Here is a 20,297-nt window from a genome sequence, read left to right on the forward strand (position 1 = left end):
GTCTCAAGGTCTTAAGGTGTCTCCATCAAACCACAGAAGTCTCTCCTTTCCCTTGAACTAACTGTGCCTTCTTACCTTATATTTTCCATATGAAAAAAATTTTTGAAGATTTTATTTATTTGAGAAAGAGAGAGCACAGAGAATGGGAGAGGGAGAAGTGGGCTCCCCGCCGAGCACGAGCAGGGAGCCCGAAGCAGGGCTCAATCCTGGGATCCTGGGTTCATGACCTAAGCCACAGGCAGACACTTAACCCACCAAGCCATTCAGGCACCCCTGAAAATGTTTTCTAAAAATGAAATTAGCTGCAAGATTAGCTGTCTTTACCCATGGACATAGAAGCCTCAGACAAAATTTAGAAAATCCTGCCTCCCCTTGCATAGGAAGAGTCTGATGGTTAGGACCTGTTGCAGCACAGTCATGTCCTTGAACTAGGCCCCTCTCCCATGGGTGGTGCTTGGGCGGGTCCCGAGTGCTTTGCCGCTCTCAGCTCTCCATGCCCCACTGCTGACTGATCCCATGCTAATCACTCCTCTTCCACTAGAAAAGTCAAATCTTTGGAGCCTTGGGGGCCTTCCTTTCCCATTTTCTCTCAGCAATAGCACCTGTCACTACTCTGATCCCTTTTGCTTTTAATTTATTGTTTATCCCAAAGGGCATTGGCAACATTCTGTTCCTTTAAGATCTCAGAGGAGACATTACTGTAACTTCTGCAAAAATAAGTCTATGTGTTTCTTCTTTTTTTTTCCTTTTACATTTAATGTGATGTTATAAGAATTGCCCACGCCGCACCTCCTCTCTATAATCTTGTTTTCATCTTCCACTCAGGCCGGAGTAGAGGTTGGGAAACGCTTTTTCTTTCCCAGGACATTTGGGGTGTTGCTGGATGTCCTCCTGGAGCATCACTGTGTCTCACGACCCTGGAGTTCCCTCAAGTTCTGTTATTGACCACACTCTTGGCCTCAGCCATAGAATAGACACAATGCCATCAGCTGACTTACAAAGTCATTCCCAGCAGGTGCTTTTTTATTTTTATTTTTTGGTGGCCCATCAAGCCCTGAAATGGGCTGGAGTTTGCTTCTAAGCTTGGGAAGTCAACTGCACCTTGTTTTCACTTACCCCCAGACAAGCGACACCAGGAAGCAGGGGTAGGTCAGACCAGCATCTGGATCCAGCGAGGGCCTCCAATTCTCCGCTTGTTCTTTGCCAAACCCTCCTCTCCCCTCATTCTTCAATTTCTAAAACCAGGCATCATTCAAGGGAAACTGAATCCATGTGTTTGTGATTCACCGATGCCGAACATGGCAGAGTGTTTTGTAAGCTTCACATCATAGCAAAGAAATCCAAGTGCGTGTGTGGGTTCCTGGGGGACTGCGTGGTGCGTGTCTTTACCTGTGTGTGGTGTGCACGTACGTGTGTGTACATGCATTCCTGCGTATGTGTTGTTTTCCTTTCTGTTCCTTGTAAGAATTTTAAGCTGATTTTTCTTAGAATCAGGAAATCATGTTTGGCCAAAGAAACCTAATACTCCCTTCTCCCCCTTCCTGAGGAACTCTAGCTTGGCAGAAAACACCCAAACACCCACGTTCTAACTTATTGGAGAAGGTCCTGGGCCGAGCAGCCGTTGGAGTCTGGTTCAGGAGCCAGGTGGGGGTGGGGGCAGCTGCCCGGGCTCCCCAGCACACAGTGAGTGGGAGACATGAGGAATGGGCAGCCTGTGCCCTGGCTCTGCCCTCCCGCCATGGGGCAACTTCTCTTAGCAGAGCTCTGCTGGCCTCTCTGATGGGAGCCCTGGGATCTGTCCTTGGCCCTCTTGCCCCATCAGCTGACCGCCTTACTCATCAGGAGGGGGAACATGGCCCAGCTGTGGCCTATGGGTGGGGTCAGACCATCAGCCTGGTGACTCCAAAAACCTCCCTGGTTTTATCACCCGTCAGGACTCCCGTGCTCTTTCCCCCACCCAGGTAGAGAATTCTTACTCAACCTGCAAGGATCCATTTGGCAGCCACCTCCTCTGGGAAACCTAGATTCCCAGGCAGGGGCTAGACCTTGCTTCTGGCCTCTCCCAATCATGGCCATGACCCACGGTCTGTGTGGTCTAGTGCAGGTCTCCCCACCAACTGGATGGAGCTCCTTGAGGACCACGAGCCCACCTCGTTCATTTCTGGGACCCACAGCACCCAGAGCAAGTGTGCAACATGGGTCAGGCTAGGAACATATCAGAATTTGGGGAGGTGGGGAGGTTTTGAAAAGTTCCCACTTCCCTTCTCCGTAGAGAACCACTGCACTGGAGGGTCTCATTTGACCTGGAGAAAGCCTCACTCGGGCAGCCCAGCCCAAGCCCTCAGTGGAGAGACACCAGGAGCCCCACTGGTGGAGGGAGAGGAGGAAGGAGACTAATGTTCCCTTAGACTCTGGGGGAGGGGGTGGTTGCTCCTTCCTCTGGCATGGGGCTCCTAACCATGGCATGGTGGCACTGGTCATAACCAGGCATCCCAGGAACTTGTTCCTAATGGTAGAGATGACAGTCTGCACCTGTAGAGCAGAGCGGTGGTCCTCCGGGGGAACACTCTGGCTCCCTCACACCTGATAGTCTTTGCTTTGTGGGAAAGAAAGGGGTAGGGGTTCAGCTCTCGGGGAGTTAGGAACTGGACTGGACCCTTATTACACTTGGGAGCACAGCCTTCCTGGGGCAAAGTGGTTGAGAATAGCCAATGATCAGACCAGAGCTCTGAGGGCTGCAGCGTCAGCTTCTCCAGCTTTTACTTCTGATTCAGTTCAAGCTTGGTAATTGCACATTACATGGGAGCTTGTTATTTGCAAACCCCAATGAAGCATCGTTCTGGGGCCCAGGGGTCTGCCTGGGAGGTAGGGACCTTCAGAGGGCAGTTGGGGAGGAGAAGGCAGCGGAGTCTGGCTCTGTGCCCACCACCCACCCCGCCCTCCTCCTCTCCCACCCCACCTCTGCACCCTGAGCCCCACGGCATCTGAAGGGGAACCAAAGAGCTTCGGTCCGTGTAGCTCCAGAGGACAGGGCTGGGCCCAGAGTGGGGAATTCTCTTCCCTGGAGGTGGATTTTGTTCTGGCAGTGGAAAGGACTCTCTAATAAGCATAGCCAGCCCATATGGAGGGGCTGACATAGGGTAGTGAGTTCTCTGTCCTCTGAAGTGTGCAAGCAGAGGCGGTAGAGAAATGTGTGCCCTTGCTACGGGGTGTGGGACCAGATGACCCTGACTTTAGCCAAGTGGGAGTCTGGGCATCCTGCCTCAGGTCTTAGAAGGAGTTGGCTTGCGGGTGCGGGTGTGGCAGAGCCATCTGGGAAGAGTAACGTGCACTAACGTGGCACTTGCTGTCAGCTGCGGGGCCTGTCATCTGCTCTGGGGAAGAAAGCAAGCCGTGAGGCTTCGAAGGGCAGAAGGGGTTCCGTGGACCCCCAGATATCTTCTTCCAGCTGCCTTTCTGGTGGGCTCTCCGCAGCTGTAGCCCTGGGCCTGCCTGGAGGAGCCTTCCTGATGGGTCAGCTGAGGCCAGAGCCTCGGGCTCAGGGCTCCTTCCTGTCTCTGGCATCCCAGTGCCAGGATGCTGTGACTATGAATGTCGTCATGCTAGTAAACCAGGGTTTGAATCTTATCTGGTGGCCTCAGCAAGTTGCTTGCACACCTACAGGCACCAGGAGCTCACTACTGCTCAGGGTGGTCTGTTCCAGGGCAGAAAGTTACTCCTGGTGCTGAGCTGAGCACTCCTTCCCTGCGGCTTTGCCCAGCAATCCCAGCAATCTCCAGGTCTACTGTGCCCCCTCCTCCACAGCCCCTGCCCCTCAGCTGCTCCCCAGGCCTGCATCCCTGTCACCACTGCCTACCCCTGCTGCAAGACGCACGCCTCCCTCCCCTGTCCTTTTCCCAGCAGGTCCCAATGTCAGGGTGGGTCCCTCCTGGCCTCCTTGACAAGCTCCCCAGGTTTCTGACCCCACAGGCAGAGGGACACCAGTCCTTTGGCAGCCCCATTCCCTGGGTGACTCAGCAAGCTGCCAGCAAACAAACCCCAAAGTCCCCTTCCCATGTGCTGCTGCGGTGGCTCAGTGCAAACCCCCCCCCCTCCCCGTGCTCTTCAAGTTGTGGAAGCTAGGTCTGGCCCAACATGTCCGGATGTCCGGGCTCAGTTTTATCATGTCAGAATTGGCCCTTGGTCCCAACCTGCTGGGATCTGCCTAAGTCCCAGCTTCCTTGTCCAGCACACAAGCTGTTCCTACCAGCTTCCTGTCCTCTGTAAATCTGACCACATGCTGTCGTGGCCTTGGCCGAGCCATTAATAAAAATGACCAGGAAGGAGAGGCTGAAAGAATCGCCTGGAAGCACACACCTCCAGGGACCCTCTCAGATTGTCCTCACTCAGGACAGGGCACTGCCTGGGACGGTCCCTTCCAAAAGTTCCCATCTCCTCCCCAAAGTCCTGGTGCCACCTGCTTCAGCATCACCCAGACATATGGTGCCAGGGTTATTTTCCGAAACCTGGCAAGGGGACCAAAGCTGGTCTAGGTGACTTGTCCTCAGAGAGCCCACCATGGACAATTACGGTCGTTAGAGCTAAGCTGACCTTTTAACAGTGTCATCTAGAATTACACTGTGGTTTAACATCACACACAGCAACACACCTGCACCCAGGCTGGGCCAGGCCCTGGGCTCTGAGGGCCGGGAACTGAGCCAGAGTCAGCCCTCCATCCACAGGGGCAGGCAGTCACAGAAGGGACAAAACATCATGACATTGGAGAGCAAATGCTAATAATTGGAAGGTATTGAATATTATGAGGTACCAGGCACTGTTCTAAACCTACGTTAACCCTCATAATGAACCATCATTACCTCTATTCTATCCTCCAGTGGAAACGGAGGCAGGCAGAGGTTCAGGAACTCGGCCTAGGGGTCCCAGTCATTGAGGGATACAGGTGGGGCCTCCAGGAGCTGCCTAGACCAGCCAGTGGGCTCCAAGGGGCCTTCGGAGGGAGGTGGTGCCCCAGCGGAGCCACGAAAGGTGAGCAGCAGTAGGAAGGGGGAGAAGGCAGGCAGGAGGAGCAGGGGCAGGGGACTGGGCTCCTGTGAGGGCAGTGGGGAGCCTCCAAGGACTGGAGGTGGGTGGGGGCGGGGGTGGCCCGCAGTCCAAGGAGTCTGTCCATGGCCACAGTGAGGTGCACAGGCGGCAGTGAGTGCCACCCAGCGTCGGGTGGGGTCAGCGGCTGGTGTGGGGTGAGGTGGACCAGGTGAGGGTCAGGAAACAGCGTCTTTGTCCGTCCTTGGGGAGCCTGGCAGCCACAGTCCCCCACTTCCACCCCCGCACGCCCACCCTCACATGTGGAGCGGTTACCAGATGGAGCTGAGCCCCCTCCCCAGTCACTGCAGTCTCTTAGTCCACAACCCCTGGGCTCTGGGTGGTGGCCTTACGACTCAGGAGGGAGTCTCAGACCTCTCAGTCCCTGAGGCTCTTCCCCAGGGCCCTGAAGGACCACGGCAGCTCCAAGGAGCCCCAGCCAGATTGGGAGCAGGGGAGGGAAGGTTACCTATTCTCTCCCCTCACCATAAATTATGTGCCAGAAGGGGCATTGGAGGTCATCCTCATGACCTTCCACTCAGTCTAGAAGCCTCCATCTAGCATCTGAACAGGTGGCTGGCCATCCAGGCTCCACTTGGATACCTCCGAAGACGGGGAGCTCACCACCACAGATCCATCATGGGACAAGTTGTCATCTCTGAGAGTTGAACTCTAAAGGCATTACATGGACTCTGTCACATTAGAATCGTGGTCAGCCAAAACTAGAAGACACTCTTCTTGCATAGGAGTTACGCCAGCTCAGGATCATGGAGGGGCCCGGGAGCCCGGGAACCCCGCAGTGTTCTGAGTCAGAGACCCCTACAGCTGACCCTACAGCTACCAGCTCCGGGGCTCAGCCAATTATCTCCACCTCCCTGAACTCTCAGTTTCCTTCTGTAACTCAAACTGTGTAGTCCCATAAGGTAGCTACTAGTCACAAGTGGGTTATTGAACCCTTGAAATGTGCCTAGTGCAACTGAAGGGCTTAACTTTTTAAAAAATTAATTTAAAGTAGATTTAACACCTGAAGCAGTGTAAAAATGTTTATATTGATCACACACTGAAATGATAGTATTGTGGATATACTGGGTTAAATAAAGTATTATTAAAATGAATTTCCCTCCCAAAATGAATTTCACTATTTTTTTTTCACTTTTTAAAATGTGACCACTAGGGATATTTAATATTTTACAATTGTGGCCAACATTGTAATTCCATAAGGCAGCACGACTTACGATATTTTTCAAGGATCAAATGAGATGGATGTTCTGGTGTTTGGGGATATCTAAGCTCCAGACAAATTATGGTTTCTGTGGCTGCCAGGTCCTCAAGGGATTGTGTTTTCCACAATGCTCATTCTAGAAATAATAATGTGGATAATCAGTAAAAGAGGATTAAAAATTACCCATTACCCCACCACCCAAGCATAGCTACTGTAACCTCTCTAGTGTTTTCTCCTGTGCACTTTCATGCGAGTTCACACAAGCCACCCTGCTCCTGGGGTCCTCACAAAAGTCACTTCAACAGTGTGGCCGGAAAGCCTGAGACTTTGACCCCACTGGTCAATGGCAAGACCTTGAACCTCCTTTCTTGTTACTCTGAGTCCCTGAAGCACCCCACGTGCACAGGGTCCAGGCTCTCCTCTGAGCAGCTCCCAGCTGCTGAGCCCCAGCCAACACCTGCGTCCCTAGCAACTGGACTAGACAGGCAGCTCACCTCCCTCTCTGCTGCTCACCTCCCTCTCTGCTACTCACCTCCCTCCCAGCTGCTCACCTCCCTCTCCAGCTGCTCATCTCCCTCCCAGCTACTCACCTCCCTCCCAGCTACTCACCTCCCTCCCAGCTGCTCACCTCCCTCCCAGCTGCTCACCTCCCTCTCCAGCCAGTAGGAAAACCCCTCCCATTTTGGAGGTTCCAGAGGGGAACTGATTCAGGCCCCAGTGATAGAATTCCTTCCATGTTTCCCATCAGCCCTCCCCTTCCAGAGTTCCTGGGTCAGGGCTCCCTTGCTGTATCTGGAACCTACTCTCCTTCCCTTCCCACATCTGGGTCTGTCCCCGAGCTGGTAGCGCCCCTATGTTAGACCTCTTCTTCCGGGTGTCTTGGAGGGGCCCTTTGCCCCTGTCTGTGTGCACCTGATGGGCGCTCTGTCGTGGAGGCTCTCGCGCCCCCACCCCCCGCAGAGCTGTGGACCCTCTCTAGTACCCTGCTTTCTCCACCTAACGTCAAATATGAACATCTTTCCAAAGGCACCATCGCTTTGAAGGGCTGCTCAGAGCCCTGGGTGGGTGTGCTCACATTCTGTCTAATTCTGCTTTGGCAGATCCTTAGGGCAACCTAAAATGCTTGAGATGAGAGATGCTTGCTCTCACAGCTCCCAGTGTCGTACCCTTCCCGTATACCTCACCTCGATGTGGACTAAGGAGTTCTTAGGTCTCTCTTTTCCCACAGCCAGCAAATTCGGCTGGATGAATGGTACTGGACCCTGCTTTTCCCTCTGCCTCCCTTGGCCTGCACTCGAGGCCACCCCCACTCCCAAGCACATCTTATCTATCAGCCCCCATATCACCATTCCTCATGGGCTCTGGCCCCATGAAACAGCACATACTTGCCAGCCTCTCTGTGGGCTTACTGCTGTCTTGTTGCCTGGGATATCTGCTCTACCTCCTCATCCTCCTCATCCTCCCAAGGACCAACCCAATGCCTCCTCCTCCAGGAAGCCCTTCCTGACTCTTCTAGCTGAATAAAGGTAGCGCATCCTACCCTCTCGCTTATGGTACTCATATGACCACCTTGTTGCGGGGCTACTTGAGTCCATGTAGACCTGAGCATCTGACTCTGTCTCCTTCTTGCCCTCCTGCCACACACCAGGAGCAACATGAGGTTGGAGAGTGATTTGGATTTCCTCCTCTGGACACAGGGCATGGCACAGAGTGGGCCCGCACTAAAGCTTTAAACAAATACATAAAGGGAAGAGGATAGGCCTGGCATCAGGGCCTGAATTCTGGTCCAGCTGGCCACCAGTGCTCTGTGTGACCTCGGGCAGGTCCTCCTCTCTGGGCCCGGCTTCCCCATGAGCTGAAGCAGTGGGATTCGGCTGTGGGGGGTTCTGTTGTGTCAGAGAGCTGTTTGGCCCTGGGCTGATGTGCTGGCCTCACTCCAGGGATAATCTCTCTCATGGATGATAAATGCAGGGCAGCCCCCATTTCCCCTTGCTGACACAATCCCATTATGAGCCCTTCAGGATTTATGTCTGAGACCCACCCCCAAGCCCATCACTAACATATGGCACACTGGCAGACAAGGGATGAACGGAGATTGTAAACATTCATTCATTCGTTCACTCCTTCATCAGCAAACTGCTACCAGACTGCATGCTGGCTGGGCTCTGTGCCTGGCTCTGTGGACCCAGCACTGAATTCAGACCCAGGCCCAGTCCCAGAGGCACTTTCAGTAAATAGGAACTCGGTGAGGTGGGGGCTAGGACAGAGAACAGCGTGGAAGCCTAGAGAAGGAGCCTTTGCCCCAGCCAGTGGTCAGAGAAGGTTTCTTGGAGGAGGGGACCCTCCAATTATGTCTTAACAACCCAGGGAAGAGCAGGGTACTCAAGGCAGCAGCTACAGCCTAGGTGGGGAGAAGCTTGCCATGCTCAGCTTGAGGCTGGATGCTGCCTGCGTGCAGTCTAATGATAAGAGGAGCAGGATGGGGAAGGATTATTTACTTTTGTTTACATGATTAAAACCAGACAAATACTTCCTTTATCTGAAAGAATGAAAGGGCTTTGGGGAAAAATCCTTTTGGCAGCAAAGCAAAGCACAAGCCTCTGCATCACTAATCTCTCCACCCACCCAACCAACAGCCATAACAAGAGTAGCTCTGGGGCTGACACTCACCCAGTAGGCAAGGCTGGCAGGGGTGGGGAGGAGCCAAGGGCAGAGAGACCCACAATCCCCCTCAACACAACCTCCCACAATGAAGAGGACAAAGGAGAGTCTGGGCCCAGGTGGCCACAGAGTGGCACCTCTCAGAGAAACCACAGCCCCATTTCAGAGATGGGCCCAAAGGTGTCCCACAAGCAGTGGGCAGAGCCGGGACTAGGGCCAGCCCAGGGCTCTGACTCATTCACATTCAGTAATTCACTCAGTAAGTCTGCAGTAACCACCTACTGTGTGGCGGCGCCGAGAGCTCCTGCTGCACGTGCACTGGGGATGCACAGAGAAGTCACACCTGCCCCTCTTGTCTCGTGTCCTCAGTCTGATGAGAGAGACTGGTAGACAGTGACAGAGGCCAGGGGCTGTGGAAGCCCCAAAATGAGCTCCTAACCCGGGGGAGAGGCAGGTGGCCCAAGGAGACTTCACCAGAGAGGTGACACTGAGCTTGCTCTTACCTAGTGAGTAGCAGGCAGTCCAAGTGGAGGAACCTGGTAATTAGACACCAGACACGGAAATGGCCCTGGCAAAGGCCTGGAGGTGTGAAAGGCACGACTGGGGGCTGGGGCGTGGGCCAGAGGACAGAGCAGGAAACCAGGCTAGAGGGGCCAGAGGATGGGATTGCTGGGGGCGGGGGACTACATGCCTGCATGGGCACTGTGAGGGTGCAGGGCAGAGTCGGGAGGGGTGTGAGTGGGTCCACCCGAGTGCCCCCCGCCCCCAGACCCTGACGACCCTGACCCACATTGCTCTCCCAGCCTGATGTCCGGCCTCGCCTCCCTGGACGCCAAGACCTCCAGCCGCCTGGGCATCCTCACCGTGGCGTACTACCTGTGGACCACCTTCGTGGCCGTCATCGTGGGCATCATCATGGTCTCCATCATCCACCCGGGCGGGGCGGCCCAGAAGGAGACGATGGAGCAGAGCGGGAAGGCCATAATGAGCTCAGCCGACGCCCTGCTGGACCTCATCCGGTAACTCCTGCCACTGACACCTGGTTGGGGACGCCATGCCTGGGCTGGGGCCACCGGCCCCGCGTGCCTACCAGAGGCAGCCTAGGGCACGGGGAGGGGGTGCCCAGGGTCCGCTCCTGCTGACTTGTGGCACCTAGAGAGGCCGCCCTGTGCCCTCGCCCCTGTGCCGCCCGCCGGGTTCACACCGCGCTGTCTGCCTCCGTCAGACCGGAGCACCTGGAGGGCAGGGCACGGGCGAGCTCACCTGGGAGCCAAGCCCCAGCGCGCGGCCTGGCACCGAGTCGGCATTAGCGGGCTTTTGCTGACTACCCAGCTGCTACTGGGGGAGGCCAGCGGTCACCTGCCCGCCTCTAACCGTCTGTCTTTTCCTGATTGATCCTCTTCTTGGTCCTCTTCGTGCAGACAAGGGAGCGAGGCTCAAAGAGCTGACTTTTCCAGGGCCATCCAGCGGGCAGGTCATGGAGCCAGGGCTCCACCTGGGCCTGACTCCAAGGGCTGTGATTTTTGCCCTGTGGTGCCCCTGCCTAAGCCTCATGGACGCTGTAACCATCTGTTTTGGGGATCTGAGCCCTGCTCCCAGGAAAGGGCTGTAGACCCAGCAATGCATTCAAGTCCGAACCCCTTTTCCCAAGACTCTGTACGGGCCATGCCCCTCTTCTCCATCACTCATTCTCTTGCCAAGGCCCACCCTGTGCCACGCACTCGAGCTTGGCCCTAGTCCCAGAGGAGGGAAAGGTGCATGGACAGACACAACAACACGGGGGTGGGAGCCCCGATGTGGGAAGCGGGGCTGTGGTGAGTGCAGAGAGCAGGCTCAGGGGAGGCCGAGCTGCCCCAGGTAAAGGGGGTGGTGAGTGGCAGGGCTGGGGAGCCAGGAGCCCATTCTTCATGAAGGCAAAGATATGCCAAGGTCCTGAGCTGAGAGGGAAGGTAGGGGGAGAAATCCTCACCCGCTCAATCTCCCTGCTGGGGAGGGGAGAGTGGACAGCCACTGCTGGGGAAGTGAGGGGGTCATATCATGAAAGACAATGTGACCCAGGCTGAAAACTTGGTTTTATCCTAAAGGGCACAGAAAATGGGCTCGGAACACAGAAGTGGATGATCCCATTCAAAAGGCTCACTCTGGCTGCAGAGTGATGGGGGGCATGGGTAGGAGGGGAGAATGGCAGGGATGGGACCCGGATCGTGGCCAGGGCACAGGAAGAGGGCAGACGAAGGCTGCTCAGAAGACAAACCCAGCAGGGGACGGGCAGGGGCAGAAGGGAGGAGGGGCTGGGGGAGGTGGGGGTACCGATCCCAATGGCCAGGACGCCCCACTGGATCACAACGTGGTCACTGAGTCACAGAACAATGCCAGAGCAGGTATGGGCAACCTGAGGAAGGTATCCACTGGTGGCTGGCTGGTGGATCTGAGTCTGGGAGAATCTGAGTTAGAGACAGAGGTTGGGAGGCTGCCCATCACGGGCCACCATCACTCATTCTCTTATCCAGCATCCAATTTGTTGGCAAATTCAAGATAATATCCCAAACCTGTCCCTTCTGTCCCCCTGTGCCACTCTCACCATCTTCCAGACCACTATCACCTCTCACTAGAGTTGTCCAACCCCATCACTCTGCTTTCTCTCCACTTCCCTACGGCCTGTTCTCAGCACAGTCGCCACAGGGATCCCGCTCATGACTCACCACATGTCAGCACACTCTGCGGCACTCACTATGGCCTACAGGCCCTTCCCTCTTGACGCCTCCACCACACACGCGCTGGCCTGTGACCTCCAACTCTCCCTCTCACCCTCCAGCCACGCTGGCCTCCTGCTGCTCCCCAAATGTGCTTAAGATCCTGTCCTAGTGCCTTGTCCTCATCACTGCCTCTGGCTGGATGGACCTTCCCACAGGTATGCATGGCTCCGCCCCTCGTTCCACCTCTGCTCTGTGTCACCTCTTCAGAGGGACCTCCCAACCTCTGTTACTCTCTCTTCATAGCCTTTATTATTACCTGATATTATCCTGTTTTTTTTTTATTTCTTTTGTGACTCTGCAACTGGAATAACATATGTTCCACGAGGGCCAGATCTTTAAAAATCTGTTCCCTGCTGCATCCTGGAGCCTAGAACAGCTCAGAGGAGGTGCTCAGTGTTTGCTGTATGCAGACCTGGGATACGGGGCCACCGATGCGGTTGGGATCTGAGCCGTGAGAGGAGACACACTTGCACGGGGGAAGGTGCCTGGGGTGAGCCTTGTCCCACAGCCACGTTGGAGGTTTGCTTGGATCTGACAGAGCAGCAGCAAGCAGAGGGCCAGGAGGAGAACTGGGACAGCAGACATCCTAGAGTCCAAGGGAAGAGGAATTTCGAGAAGCTTCATTTTTAAAATCCATTATTTCTAAGATTTGGTGGTTATGATTCATCCTTTCTTGGATTCTATGATTCAAAACAGTCTTTCCTCGTGGTGGAAGGAGCTGGTGCCCAGGGAGTCCCCGCCCTCCCCACCAAGGCCTCCCCTGCTGAGGGGCTGAGGGCTCTGGATCTCACACACGTGTCAGAGTCAAATGTTCCAGGAGTGGCTCCTGCTCTTGGTTGCTTTTCACGTGGTGAAAGTTGATCCTTCTGGTTTCAGGCTTTTCCCCAGTTGCTCTCAACCCCAAGGCAAGTTGTTTTGCAAAGCTGAGTGAGTGGTTGAACATCACTGTCACCGTTCCTTAGTCAGAGAGTGCGGCTGCCGAGAGAGGTCACATGCTTCCTGGGACAGGGAATGAGAACCTTGAGGATGTGAGGTCTTGTTACAGTTCTGCCAATAAGGCACAGTGTGGCCCTTCCAGGCCTCAGTTTCCCCAGTGGTTTTCAAGATCCCTTCTAGCTCTGTGGTTCTGAAACACAAAGGCCGACAAACCAGTGAGGAAGCTGCAGGGCATGAGCAGAAGCTCCTAGAGGTGGGTTCTAGGAGATGAGGTTGGGAGGACAGTGCAGAACCCAACCTTGAAGATCTTGCACCCAGGCTGAGGGGATTGGCTGCTATGCTTTAGAAATAGGAAGCTGGTGAGTTTGGGAAGGATGAATTGGAGCAGGGCAGAGTGGTCAGGATGTGACTGGAGGCAGGAGGATGCCCCATTTGGGGTGCAGTCACTCCTCCATTCACTACCTGCCCCCCTTTTAAAAGATTTTATTTATTTATTCATGAGACAGACAGAGAGAGAGAGAGGGGCAGAGACACAGGCAGAGGGAGAAGCAGGCTCCACGCAGGGAGCCCAATGTGGAACTTGATCCTGGATCTCCAGGATCACACCCTGAGCCAAAGGCAGGCTCTAAACCACTGAGACACCCAGGCTGCCCTGCCCCATTTTTATAAGGCATCTGCTCTGGGTGAAGACGTGCCGAGAGGGGGCAAATGTAAGTCCTACCCCAAATTGTCCTCTGTCTTAGGACAGACAGATGAGAAGAATGCATTGGACAGAATTTCCTAGATGCTCTGACGTTCTGAGAGGCTGTGCAGAAAATGAAAACACGAGGATGGCGGGTTCCAGGGGCACCTCACCCTCTCTGTGGCCCAGAGCAGGTGGCTAGCATGTGTGATAACTGAGTGAGGACAGGGATGGCCTGAGCAGGGAACTTGGAAATGCGGGCAGGTGTGACACATGAAAGGTCAGAAAGACATAGGGGCCAACCGAAGAGAGGAATGAGGCGGTAGGCATACCTCAGGTCCAGGAAGATAGGCTCTTCCAGAATCATCTCTCAAAGATGATTCTGGAGGAACACAACAGGCCATGCCCCCAGACAACTCATGGAGACATGAATTCATTTCCAGGGCTAATTCGAGCTGGGCCCCTTCTTTTTTTTCAAATCTTATTAAAACACCAGAGAGATGAGGTAATGAGTTGGCCCTATTTATAGCTTTCAGTTACCCTCTCAGGGGTGGGATGCAGCTCTCAGGAGCCATGCTTGGGAAGGAACAACCCCCACCTAGGGGTTGGGAACATGGGATAAGGAGCAAGTATGGAACGTCACAGAGGGGACTCAGGACGGGTATGGAGAGGAGTGGCACCATGGCCCTGCCCCAAGTGACGTGCAGGAAGGCCCAGGCCAGAGGGTGTGTGTGCTTCATGGGCATGGCTATTATCGTCTCCCAAGCACATTCCATCCACATTTAGGCCACCGGGAGTACAGGCTTCATGGGGCAAACAGGAGGACTTCCCGTGGGCATTCAGAGTCAAAAGAAAATGTTGTACATTTTTCTGTTTAATAGTCAAAAGTATAATTCTTCATTAAAGTCTGCAGGATAAGTTAGTTGATTATTAATATGAGCACATGTATGAGTCAGGAGTTGCCGTTGGCCGCTAGTTAAGAGAAACCCGGAGCAGCAGAAGCTGAACTACGGTAAAGGCTTTCACTTTCTCGAAATCAGCAGTCCAGCGTGGGCAGCTCATGGGCAGCAGACTCCCACGGCCCCCCTACCATGCTTAGCACTTGGCTTTTATTATCAGTATGTCCCATGGTCCAAGAAGGTTGCTGAAGCTCTAGCTATTGCACCCATGTTCCAGGCAGAAAGAAGGCAGTTGGAGGAAAGGACCAAAGGGTCCTGACTGAGTGGGCACCTTTTCAAGAGTTTTCCAGAAGCACCACCCAATAAGTCCCATTCATCTCCTGGGCCAACCCTTTGGCCAAAGAGGCTGGGAAACAGGGTTTGATGGCAGAGCCCGTAACAGGCTGGGGCTCCTGTTGGTAAAGAAGGAGGAGAGATAGAAACCTGGAAGGCAACTAGCTGTCCCTGCCACAGCCCATGTTTTAAATCATTCTAATTTTCAAGGAGATCGTAAAGAGATGTACCTCCTAGGTGTAAGCTCCATCTGATCTCCTACAACTTGAATGTTCCTAGTTTCTGCTCTGGCTAAAGCAGACTTCCCTCCAAGTTTCATCAGAAAATCACCTTGTAAATCCCTCACACCTCTGGGGTTGTGCCCAGGAGAGATTTTCAAACTATGAACCTCTGGCATCATCCTCTCTGGTCATGATTTCCTGGGGTCTGATGGACTGGTGCGTCCTGGCAGCATGTGCCTGGCGAGCCCCCAGCGCTAACCCTGGCTTTGGTGTTTCGGGTCTGCTTGATGTCAAACGCTCTTGCAGGCAGCTTCTATTCGGGTGGCAGGAATCTGCTTATAACTAGAGGGGGAAACGCCTCATTTGAGCTTATGAGATCCCAGTCCCTGATCCCTGACAGCTTCTTCTCTTTCTTGTGATAAAGCTGAAATGAATGGGAAGAGCCATGACCACTCTTTCCCAGTTTTCTGCCTTGGTGGCTCATTCTAAGCACTCTTCCTCCTGCCATTTGCTTAGACTGAACCTATATGTTAGCAACAGTGGAAAAAAAATTATAGTTTACACTTTCCAACAGTGGCTGCTGGGGTATAAGGTTAAGAAATAACACACACCCACACTCTTGTATAGAATTCCAGGTATGTACGAGCTGAGTCTTAAAAGAGGTTTGCCAAGAACAAGAGTGAGTGAAGGCTGGTCCATGTGGCCTGTTTAAGAAAATACAAGCACATGAACAAAATATTTGTCAGTGTCTCTAAATTAGAAAAGATTCCTAGAAGTGGATCCTAAAGACAAAGTTGCAATGGTTTTAATGATTTTAGCTCCTCAATAAGAATTGCAAATTGCCTTACAGAAAAGTTGCTGCCAGGAGGTGGGAGAGGGGCAGGGGAAAGGGTGGAGCTTGTCACCAAACGTCCTCAGCATTGAGCATTGTCATCTAAAAATTCTTTACCAATTTGGTAGGTGAAAATGTCTAATTTATTGATGAAGATGAACATCTTTTAAAAAGCTTTTTTCCACTACTTACGTTCCTTCCTTTGCTAGGTGAATTGCCTGTCCATGACTTTTCAATCATTTTTCTATTTTGGTTCTAATGTTTTTGTGGTCCAATTACTTATGGAGCAAATATATACACTGAGTTCCTGTTATGTGTCAGGCACTCTTCCAGTTGTTGGAAACACAGTAGTGAACAAAACAGAGATCTCTGCCTTCCAGGAAGCTGATGTTTTGGAGAGAAGAGACAGTGAAGGAGACAAAGATGACTTGTAAAAGCTCTTTATAGATTTAGGACGACAACACTTTGTCACATAGTTCCCCTTGTTTGTCATTTGCTTTATGATTTTATTTGTATTTGGAACTGTCTAAAGAACTTCTCAATTTATTTAACTTCTTATTTTGGCATAATTTTAAGTTTACAGAAAAGTTGCAAACATCGTAGAGAGAGTTCCCGCATACCTTTCTCCTAGCTTCCCCTGATGTTAGCAGCATACGTAACAATGACACAGATGTCAAAACTAAGAAATTAAATTAGTACGACACTGTTAACTAAATTACAGACCTAGTTTGGATTTCACTGGTTTTTCCACTACTGTCTTTTTTTCTACCCCCAAATCCAACCCAGGATACTATGCTGCACTTAAGAAATTCTTAATTTCTACATAGTAAAATCTATTGATTTGTTTATTGCTCATTTTTTTCTTAGAGGATCCTTCCATATTCTAAGATTTGAAAAATATTAACCTATATTTTCTTCTAACTTTTTATGGTTTCATTTTTTACATTACTTATTTCTTTAATGGAATTTATTTTGATGCAAAGTATAAATAAGAATTTTTTTAAAAAAATAGTTGGTTTGGCTTCATTATAGTACTCTATAATGAATTCTTCCTTTGCTCACTGATCTGTGACACAGCTTTAATCAAAAATGAAATACTTAGGGGTGCCTGGCTGGCTCAGTTGGAAAAGCGTGGGACTCTTGATCTCAGGTCATGGGTTTGGGCCCCACGTTGGGCACAGAGATTACTAAAACAAGTAAATACATTTTTTTTTTAAATGAAGTACTTAGATGTACTAGGTTCTGTTTTTGGGCTACGGGTTCTGTTCTCTTGATTTTTCTGTTGACAGCTGTGTCAATATTGCATTTTATTTTATTTTATTTATTTATTTTTCAATATTGCATTTTAAATTGTATCTTTATAGTTTATGTTCTTATCTGGTGGGATAAGACCCCTCCTCCCTTAGCTTTATGAAAATAATGTTAATAAGAATTATGATCTCATTTACGTGCCAGGTCATGTGTTGGGCATCCAGATAAGATAGGACCAACTGAGTTTTCAAGGAAGCCAGTCTGTGGGGAGGCAGACCCGTGAGCCCATGCCACACTGCAGCACACTGGAACATAGGTGACTCCCAAGGGGACGGTCACAGAGTCGACCATCAACCAGAGAAAGTGTGGCCTCCAACTGACTGGAGTAGGAGTCAGAGAAGCAGGAAGGACCTTCTAGGCAGAAGGAACAGTGTGGACAAAGGCCTGGGTGCTGGAAAAGTATGCAGTATCTCTAGGGAACTGTATGCAACTAATGTTGGAGTGTTGAGTACTAGGGGTCAGGAGGTGGAGTGGGGAGTGGCTGGTGGTAAGAAGAGAGAAAGCCATGGAGGGAGGTGGGCTAGGTCATGGAAGGCCTTGACTGGCTGCCAGGGGAGGTGTTCAGATGACCCCACAGGCCCTCCTGTCCTGGGCTGGGGAATTCTTCAGTTACTGACTCTCTTCCCAGGAACATGTTCCCTGCCAACCTGGTGGAAGCCACATTCAAACAGGTGAGTGGGGTCCTGAGGCCAGGGGGGTGGGCCAGGCTGAGAAGTGTCAACTTTACCCACCAAGTCTCCCTGCCTCCTGGAGAGGAGGAGAGTTGGGGAGACCTAGACCCTTACAGTCTCCCATGGCCACACCCCTGCCCAGGGTTCTAGCTTCTCAAGAAGAGAAGCGACAGTGGAGGGAACCCCCCCCTGCTCTAGGGGCAACACCCACGCTCACACACACCACCTCACTGGGGGCTCAGGTAACCCTGCCCTCAGTGTACAGCCCCTGTCTCCAGTGAGGAAACCTAGACTCAAGGCTCAGGAGGACTAACGGATCTGCCCAAGATCATACTGCTAGTAAATGACGGCGCTGGTAGGAAGACCCAGGCCTGTCTGGCATCTAAGCCTGTTTTTCCTTTAAAATAATACTTTTTTCCCCATAATAAGAATAGCAATAATATTCAGGGTAAAATATTAGGAAAATGCTAGAAAATATGAAGCAGAAAATAAAAATCATCTCTTGTTCCAGGACCACACAACAGTGGTTGTAGTGGGTACACTTCTAATCTTTTTTCTTTGCCTAAGTATGTTTTGAAAAGATACTAGTAGAATAGTAGTACATAGACAGTATATATCTTGCTTTTCTCCCCACTCCCATTATATCATGAGCATTTGCCCTGGTTATTAAGTGTTTTTTAAAAATACAATATTTGCGGTGATGTAAGAGCCCATGCTGCACGGGGAGAGAGGGGCTGTAATTTATTACCATCTCCTCCTTTCAGTGGGCCTCTAGGTTGTTTTCAGTTTTTCCTTTTTGGAAATTATGGTAAATATCCCTGTGTGCCTATTTTTGTCTGCCCTTCTAATAACTTCTAATTCTTTTCCCCTCATAAAATGTCGACTGGTTGGTTGACAATCCAGCAAGCACTTCCCGATCCCCTTGCTGGGCCCTGACTGGGATTGAGGACGCAAAGGAGGAGGTCAAGGGTTGGAGAGGAGGATCCAAAATAAGGAGCTGTGAAACTTTGAGCTAATCACTGTATCTTTCCTTACCACCTGGGCCTTTATCTATGAAATGAGCCAGATGGTGATGTGCCCCGAGGACTAGGCTAGAGAGTTCTGATTTTATTCCAGTAGTGATGGAGAACTATTGAAGGTGAGAGAGAGAAAGACTGAATGTTGCTCTACTTCATACCTACCTGGAATGTCCTTTGTCTTTTGGTGAACTCCTACCCACCCTTCAAGACCCAACTCAAATGTCCCTTTCTTTGTGAAGCCGTCTGACCCCCTGAGGCAAAGTAAATCCCTCCCTCCCCAAAGCTCTCAGAGCAGATTCACGTCTGGTTCATCTTTGTGTCTCTGGCATCCACCCCAGCATGTTCAATGTTGGAACAGTGATGCCAGTGGTAGTGGCATGGTAACAGTGGTAATGGCCACATCAGGCATGCCACACACCAGGTGCTGTTGTAAACATTTCATGTATGTTGTCTCCTTTAATCTAATGAGTTAGATACTATTGTTATCCCATTTTACAGATGAAGAAACTGAAGCACAAAAACTTGAGGTCCCATATATCTCCTGAATGGTTACCCCACTCCACTGCACACCCGGAAGGCTTACCTTATTGACACCGTGGTGTTGGGAGGATAGAAGACTCCCTTGTTTGGGCTCCTAGTGCCGGAGAAATGAGAGGGAAAGACCCAGGGACACCCTGGGGCAGAGGAGGGAAGGGAGACAGTGTGAATACTCAGTTCCTCCCAGCTGGGTCCTCTTCTCCTCTAGAAGGCTTGGGGCTAGTTGAACTTTTCAAAGAGAAGGTCCAAGGTTCCACCAGTGGCAGGCAGGGCTGGCTGGGGAAATGGATGCTTGGAAGGGATAGATGGGTGAATGGAAAAATCATCTGGGTAGAAGAGGAGATGGGTAGAGGGGAACCCAGTGATGCAGAGAAGGAAGAAGAGGGAAGAAGGGTTGGAGAGGCCCATGGCTGGGTAGTGTGTCCATAGATGAAGAAATCTCAATTTTCTTTTTTCTTTTTGGTAAACACTATTGTCAATCAAGTAGTTCTTGACCACATACAAATACGCCTCCAGGATGTTATTATTGTTGTTGTTGATGATATTAAGAACAACATTTGGCCCTGACTCCGTCCTGGTTGGGTGTCACCCACTAGTACCGCACCAAGACCACCCCCATCATCAAATCCCCCAAGATGGCGTCGGAGGAGGCCGCTCCCCGGCAGATCCTCATCTATGGGGTCCAGGAAGAGAATGGCTCTCGTGTTCAGAACTTCGCCCTGGACCTGACCCCACCACCTGAGATTGTTTACAAGTCAGAGCCTGACACCATCGATGGCATGAACGTGCTGGGCATCGTCATCTTCTCTGCCACCATGGGTACGTGCTGCCCTGCCCACCCCGGCAGGGGCCTGGAGCCAGTCCCTCTCTGCATCTATCCTTCTCTACAACCCTGTGTCCACTAACATGAGTAACCTTGGAGTCTCCCAAGTTCCAGGTTTCTTTCCTATCCAGGGGAGTGGCTCAAGTCCCCCCTCCATGGCCAAGGGGTGTCTCTAGCCCTGCCCCAGCTGGCGCCCATGTTGCTCACTCCGAATTCTCCATCCCTGGATGCTCATTTGCCTCCAGGGGCCCCTTGGCCCTCTCCCAGCAGCCTGTTCCATTTCACTGAGGTCTGGGGGTACTGGGGCAGAGTGGG

General features: G+C 51.9%; 2 protein-coding genes across 4 annotated transcripts in view; one reads left to right on the forward strand and one right to left on the reverse strand.

The window, feature by feature from the left end:
* The window catches only part of SLC1A7 (solute carrier family 1 member 7), a 43,062-nt gene that overhangs the window by 13,595 nt on the left and 9,170 nt on the right, over positions 1 to 20,297 (forward strand). For all 3 annotated transcript variants that reach the window (XM_025427656.3, XM_025427658.3, XM_025427657.2), the window contains exons 3-5: positions 9,766 to 9,981; positions 17,561 to 17,603; positions 19,756 to 19,978. In XM_025427656.3, coding sequence (XP_025283441.2) covers positions 9,766 to 9,981; positions 17,561 to 17,603; positions 19,756 to 19,978 — 482 coding nt within the window. The remainder of the gene's footprint in view (positions 1 to 9,765; positions 9,982 to 17,560; positions 17,604 to 19,755; positions 19,979 to 20,297) is intronic.
* PODN (podocan) overlaps positions 11,979 to 20,297 on the reverse strand; it is a 42,336-nt gene continuing 34,017 nt past the window's right edge. Inside the window, exon 11 of the mRNA XM_025427648.3 lies at positions 11,979 to 12,844. The gene's annotated coding sequence lies outside the window, so the exon portion shown is untranslated. The remainder of the gene's footprint in view (positions 12,845 to 20,297) is intronic.

Source organism: Canis lupus, chromosome 5 (assembly GCF_003254725.2).
Source record: "Canis lupus dingo isolate Sandy chromosome 5, ASM325472v2, whole genome shotgun sequence".
NCBI classification, from domain to species: Eukaryota; Metazoa; Chordata; class Mammalia; order Carnivora; family Canidae; genus Canis; species Canis lupus.